The 7,031-nt window shown below is 41.8% G+C and overlaps 2 protein-coding genes across 3 annotated transcripts in view; both read right to left on the reverse strand.

The window, feature by feature from the left end:
- Positions 1-1,947, reverse strand: part of LOC112143870 (FXYD domain-containing ion transport regulator 6) — a 7,482-nt gene extending 5,535 nt beyond the window's left edge. The window contains exon 1 of one of the 2 annotated variants that reach the window (XM_024268095.2): positions 1,746-1,947. The gene's annotated coding sequence lies outside the window, so the exon portion shown is untranslated. The remainder of the gene's footprint in view (positions 1-1,745) is intronic. The other variant, XM_024268096.2, reaches the window with a different exon arrangement.
- A 1,570-nt stretch (positions 1,948-3,517) lies between these two features.
- The window catches only part of LOC112143819 (IgGFc-binding protein), a 12,566-nt gene continuing 9,052 nt past the window's right edge, over positions 3,518-7,031 (reverse strand). The window contains exons 16-21 of the mRNA XM_036215903.1: positions 6,419-7,017; positions 5,756-6,323; positions 5,473-5,672; positions 4,933-5,313; positions 4,557-4,843; positions 3,518-3,877 (exon numbers count right to left, since the gene is read on the reverse strand). Of these exons, the coding sequence (XP_036071796.1) occupies positions 3,868-3,877; positions 4,557-4,843; positions 4,933-5,313; positions 5,473-5,672; positions 5,756-6,323; positions 6,419-7,017 (2,045 nt within the window). The 3' untranslated portion in view covers positions 3,518-3,867. The remainder of the gene's footprint in view (positions 3,878-4,556; positions 4,844-4,932; positions 5,314-5,472; positions 5,673-5,755; positions 6,324-6,418; positions 7,018-7,031) is intronic.

Here is a 7,031-nt window from a genome sequence, read left to right on the forward strand (position 1 = left end):
CCGCCTTCGCCCATCAGTGGCCGGGATAGGCTCCGGCACCCCCGCGACCCCGAAAGGGAAGAAGCGGTCAAGAAAATGGATGGATAAATGAGGGGCTTTTTTATTTCCTCGAGAATATTTTTTAACAAGTCACACATTGTATCACGGTTGTTAATAAATATCAATAAAAAACTTCAAATTTTTCTTGTGGTGGGCTTTAAAGAGTTAACAGTACAAAAACAAGTTGATCAAAGAAGTTTTCCCTGTTATGCAGCTAGAAGGGAATTACCAAAGAGCTCTTCAATTCCCACTCCCATCATCTTTTGTGATATTTTAAAAGTGTCCCCAGTGATCCTTTAGTTATGACAGTTTAAGCCAAGATAAAAAAAAAAAAAGCTGTGTCGTCGTAAGAAATTCGCCTTTAAGTTGTGAGCGGGACTGTTGGTGCAGACTAACCTGCCCCATTTCCCATCATCCGTTAACACACTCCTTCACTAGCTCACAGACCGAATGCATTTTTTCGTCTTCTCCTGATTCACAATGATCTGACTAAATAAATACTCAGAAAAACAATGTCCTCAGAAAAATGTCACAAGAACATGGTAATAACACCAAAAAACATAGGTTTCATCTGAGTGGGTCTTTAAGTCAAAGAGATCTTTTCACATGTCAAATAAACCAACAATAACACCAAGATGGACATGATTCCGTGAAATTGGGACCCCATTATGGTTGGAACGAAATGTTCCAAACTGACAAAAAAAAATGATGCTAAACGTTTAGGAATTACAGTAGTTTGTAGGTTCTGAGAAAGAGGGGCTATTTTGGAGCAGTCCCCTGACAGGCTGGCACTGGAGGGGTGTCGAGTTGCACTCGATATTTGGTAACAGGCTCTCGGTTCTGCCGGATCATCAGAATGGGGCTCCCCTATCTCTACTATGTAGGCCATTCCTCGGGATTCTGTTTCGCCCATATGTTTACAGACCAGTCTGCAGGGGGACAGAGTGACATAAGAAGGCTCTAGATTTGGAGAGGTTTCGCTGGTGAACTCTGGCATTGGACCAGCACAACCACAGACCTGACACCAACACAAACTCCACTCAGACACATGGCATTTTGCAGGTCTAATCCACAAAAATGACATGTTGTGCTTCTGAGAAAGGGCAGAGCCTGCAGTTAGCAGAACCAGGAGATCCTCTGTGATAGAGGTTGGGGCGTGAACGTGGGACTGCGGCGGAGGGGGAGGAGAAAGGAGCAATTTACAGGCGAGAAATGCAAGACAAATCTGGTTTCAACCATTCCAGATGTGGACGAATCCAAAACGTGGGATAAGGAACTCCTCAGTGAAAGCAACAGTTGGCCAATTCAATAAAAGTCATAGAAAAATACTGACATGCTTAGTGTAGAACAAACAGCACATGACACATTTTCCAATAGTTTCCGTTGTGGAAAATGACCACAGATCAGCAGACTTGGAAGGAAAAAAACAAACCTCACTGGATCAGTTAGAATGTGCAAAACTAACCAGAGAAATGACATTTGAGCCAAAACATGGAGGGAAACGAGGCTCATTTAACTAACTATTGTCACATGTTTACTTAGTAGGAATGTAGTTTGGTAAAGGGGGGAGGGGGAATGAGAGAAAACAACTTAGCAGACAAACATTTCTGGCTGAGAGTTCAGAGTTCCTGCAGTTTTTCTCATCAATGCAACAACAAGAAAATCGCGCTGCAGCTTGTAAGTCCCAAAGCATTCCATCTACTCACCGTCAATCCGCTTCCAAAAAGGGAATTCCGCCCAACTATAGATAAAATAGAGTTTTAAAACAACTCTGGCTGTAAGTTAAATCTGACCAAACTCTTTTGAGAAGTCTAATCTCCGCAGCTTCTGCTGTGCTGGAGGACTCTGTCTGCAGCGTCTTAGTGCGGTCTGAAGCCTGAAGCAGGAGGGGGTGGAGAGGGTGCTGCTGAAGTTACTCCCCAAAATGACCCCCCCCCCCCACACACACACACACTCCCACACCCACACACCCACAGTCAGTCAGCTCTGTTTGTGCTTACGAGGAAGTTTCATGTTGTGTCTTGATGCAAAACCTACAGGTTCTTCCTAAATTCTGCAAAGGATCTATGTGCGAGAGTATCTGGAGGGGTTTTAGCGCAGGCGCACTTTGATAAAGAGGGAACTTCACCTTGAAACAAAAAAGAAAACTTGGTGTTAAAATAAAAACACATTTTTTAAGAGTATTTTTCTCTCCTTTTTATGTCTTTTTTAAATATTTTTGTCAAACACACTTTTCCCCAACTTGTGACTTTTTTTTTTAAATTTTTTATTTTGTTGTTGTTGCTGGTTTTGTCGATCATCTCCCCATTGGTTTAGGCCACGTGCCAAAGTGAAGGCCCGGGGGCCGGATTCGGCCCACTGGGTGATTATTTTTATACAGCCCTCCCAATCGGTTTATATTTTCGTTGGCTGATGTTATTGACAAGTATTTACGTGTTACCAACACAGAAAGTGACGGAAATTCATATCGGCCACATATGCCAAGATCGCATTGCTGCCGGCCCACACGCATTTGTAAGTGTGTCCAAGGCTAGATTGTTTTTGTTGGCTGCACGTATTTAAAATTAAACTTCAAATTAAAGCTCCATCAAGTGTCAAAATGTGTGAATGTGTTCTCCACAGATCCATCCCTTGGTGAGCTGCAGAGACACCCGCTCTCAGGAACAACTTACTTGTTTAACCCTAACCGTAACCATCGTGTTAGTGGTTGAAACGTTACAGTATGTTAAAGATTTTAAGTTTCAGCATCATCGATGATGCCTCAGGTGTTAAAGGCTTAACAGCTCGATGCGCAAGGAATATATTGCAACACATTCTCATTCCCAAATTGTCACATATTGACGCATGGCTGGACCTTTCAATGTCATAAATTGACGTTTTAGGTGTCCCCAACTCATAGTTTTTTTTAACATTCAATTAAGTAATAATAGTAATATGATCATGTACTTTGTTGGAAAAATATATATATATTTCTAAATGTTTTTAATGCATCTTTGATACTCCTTTTCTTAGTAACTATATTATATTTTTAGAGGCTTTACACACTTTTTTAAAATTATTATTAGGCCTTTATAACTTCTTGAACTTGTGTTAGACATTACCGTGTCTATAGCATTAGTGCAGCAAAGTCACCCTCAAATTTGATCCAAGCACAGCAATTTGAGTTTGGCAGCTCCAAGCTGGTTACAAGTCAATGGGCCATTGTGGATCATCAGCTGAACTTTCTGGAATTTTGTTATTGTATTTTTCCCTAAACCAAGAAGGCACATGTTTTCTCTCAAGGTCATAGTCTACTTGGGAAGATAAAGGATTTTTCTTTTCTTTTAGCAACAGCAGCAACAGCTCAAAAACAAGAAAGAAAAGAGTCCAAAAATGTCATATTTGATTAGTTACATTTTACTTTTGGCTTTAATTACATTTCTTTCATTTGTTTTTTTAAAGTACATTTTAGAGAAATGCAAAGAACTTGTGCACACACTGTGAGGAAAAAAATATTTATTCAGTGGTCAGAACAGTAAGGAATGATTTTTTTTTTTAAAGTACACATTCTAAATGTTTAACAGGACAGGATTAACTTTTAAAACTATTTTTTTCAAGCAACTAGCAAGCATCACAGGTTATTACCGGATTTTCCACTAGGTGGTGTTGTTACACAACAATGAGGTACAACCCCAGGCAAAGAAACAAGGATCAGATCACTTTGAATCTGGAAACATGCTAGTATTAACAGATGAAAATGAAGAGATGTTGAGCATTTTTGTGTAGGTAGGTGCATCTTTTCCTATTTTTATGATTTTTTTTGTCTTTATCAAAGCAGAAACAGCATCTTTACAGGCCACTGAAAAGAAGAAAAAGTAGAAAACAATCAAAAACTGGGACAAATACTACAAGTCGCACATCTGAAAATAGTCATTTTAAAGACACATTCGAGAATAAGACAACCTTTATAGTATTAACGTGAGTCTTTTTAAGAAAACAGTCTAAAACAAAGACAGGGACCTCCCAAATCTATCTTAAGGGTTGACTTGAGACTATAATGCAAAGACAAGGGCTCAAAATAACGTTGCACCCAGGTGAGTTCTAAATGTCCTTGGACTGCAAGCTTGGTGGCTTTTGATGGTCATGCCTGTCAGCATAGCCTGATTTTTAATTAGAAATTATCACAGGGGATCCTATGGCATTTCTTAATTAAATTGAGCCAAATGCTATTAAAAACATACTCTCATTGTGTTGAAAGGACCCCTCAGAGTCTTTGTTTATTTCTTCCGTTAAGAGAATCGACTGTTTAATGGTCATAGCACCATTTCATCTCTCGTATGTACTTGATTACTCGAGCGGGTTAATGAAGTTTGCATAAGTCAAGTACAAACTTTGCTTTAATGCCAGGCCTGATGGTTATGAGACTGTTGTGTCAATAATGAATAACATCCAAGCACAAAAATTTGAGTGATATAGTATTGACATAGCTCCAAAAAAACAGCGAGTATGGTTATTTTCAGCATTGTTTTAGCACTCACCATCTGGAAAAGTCTTCAGCACTCCATGAACCAATAACCACCGACACATCAGTGGTGACTTTTCCATCTGCCGTCTTCAAATCATCTTTAGACTCGCTGTTGTAGTTGCCGCAGGCACCACACACTTTTCCAGCCAGGCTGGTGTCGACAGTGACAGTGACCTCCTGTGAGACGGAGTAGGTCACACGTACAGCTGATTTCCTCTCAATGATCACACTCCTGTCCAAGACTTGCACTGACAGCTGATTTGTCACTTTGCTGGGGGGAGACACTTTCTTGCCATTTACCTGGAGCACACACACAAAGTGAAATTAAAGCGTTCAGACCATATTAACCCACAAACAACATTGGCTTCTTTAAGAGAAAAAATCCATACCCAAATCCCATGTTGGCTGTTCACTGTAACAGTAGCCTCGTTGAAGAACACATGCACAGTTGCAGGAGCAAAAGGTGCTTTTTCATGGCAAACCCTGACATCGACTACGACACGGAACCAGTTCTCAGAGGTCTCGTCACACAGAGATGCCACCTCCAATGCCCCTTGTGTCTCTATTGCTGCAGTCATGCCATCAAAGGAGCTCAGCTGGCCAGTGTGGCTGATGGTGCAGTGGGCCTGCTTGATGTGACAACCCCTGACCCCGCCTCTTACACCACAAGCCTCTGTACTAGAACAGGACAGCTGTTGACACTTCACCAATCCAGAGGCCTCACACACGCATTTGGATTGACAGTCTTTGTCCACCACTATTTGGTTCACCTGAAATAGAAATTTTATAAGTTGCTTCCATTTGATATAGTACCACCATTCTATTTCCTTTTGATTTCTGTAATAGTACTTTTTCTTTTTGGAGATTTTTTTCCTTCGTGATTCAACAGAAGCACTTAAGCATTACCACAAAATTTAAACAAGCTTTACCGTCAAATATCTGCCGTCATGGACACACCCACACTTTTCCAAGGGCACACACTGGAAGCCATCAAAAACAAAGCCACCGTCGCACTGGCATCCTTCAAAACAGCTTTCAGAGCAAGTGAGTTGCTGGATGAAGCTGGCACATGTCCCTCTACAGGTATCAGCACACACCTCATAGTGGCTGTTTGGAGGACAGGAAGCAGCTAAACCAGGACAAAATGATTTTAAGAAACTGTGATGCTCAAAAATCCTGGAGAAATCTGCTGTCATTTAGTTTGCAACTTACGACAGAATGAGCTGCTTCTCCACGGCTGGATTTGCACTCCGGCATTCTGGCATGCCAATACGTAGGCCTGCACACTGTTACACAGAATATCTTTGCTGCCACCCGCGGCGCAAACATCAAACATGCAATTTGACACATATGCTGCTGGGTCGATTTTACTGTGGCAGGCTTTGAAAGGCCCGTCAGGAGCTTTCATGATGCCGCAAGAGTCGGACTTTTCATACAAAACAGCGTTGGCTTTCTCACACACTGGACAGTCCTCTTCACAGCCACCACAAATCTGCTCAGGCAGGTCCACAGCCCATGACTTTCCAAAATCATTAACGTTCTTTGTTCTTTTTCCATCGGGAAGTCTGAATTCATCACGGTCCTTATCGTTGTAGTTACCACAAAGACCACACATTTTGCCCTGGTATGTAGAAGGAACGATGACCTCAACATAGTAGACGGTGTCATAGAGGACTTTAAGACCAAAGTCTGTTCGAACAAATGTATTGTGACCTTCTTTTGTTACTGTAAGATGCCCGTTTTCAAGAGAGAGAGGAAGGTTCAGCTCTTCATCATTTACCTGGAAAAATACAAACGAGGATAATTATTTCATCAAATTGTGAGAAAAATATAAATAAATTACGTTTAAACTGTTTAGAATAGTGTTGAACTCACAATAGCTTTCATAGGCACTCCATGGTGTATGGAAATGTTGTAACCATAAACGGTCACTGTTATTGACTTGGTTACAGCCACTTTTCCGTTTCCATATTTTGCATTTCCTTGAGTGACAGTGAATGGTGTAAGTTGGTCGTTGTCGTCATCACAAACTTTAGCCAGGACATAGACACAGGCGCCCTGGAAATCGAACCTTTGTCCATCAAAGGAAATGTAGTGTGGGTCACCAGAAGCCACACACTTCCCTTCCTCCTCTGGGTGGCAGCCTTTCACTCCGTTCACCAGCTTGCAGGTTTCTCCTCTGCGACACTTTTCCTTTTGGCAAGAAACCGCTCCATTCTCCCCACATGTGCACTTCTCCATGCACGTATCCTCAGGGTAGAAAACATCCCCTTTCTTGTAGTATTGACCATTGTAGGAGCACCCACAGTCCCTCACAGGCACACAGGTATCTCCACTCATCAGGTGACCTTGGTTGCATTCACAAGCTTCAGAGCAATGCATGTGGCAAGTGGTGAGGGAGTTTATGCTGGCACAGGTAGCTGGGCAACCTGAGGCGCACAGGCTGTAGTGACTGTTGGCAGGGCACTCCATTGCTATGGAATAGGAG

Source organism: Oryzias melastigma, linkage group LG16 (assembly GCF_002922805.2).
Source record: "Oryzias melastigma strain HK-1 linkage group LG16, ASM292280v2, whole genome shotgun sequence".
NCBI classification, from domain to species: Eukaryota; Metazoa; Chordata; class Actinopteri; order Beloniformes; family Adrianichthyidae; genus Oryzias; species Oryzias melastigma.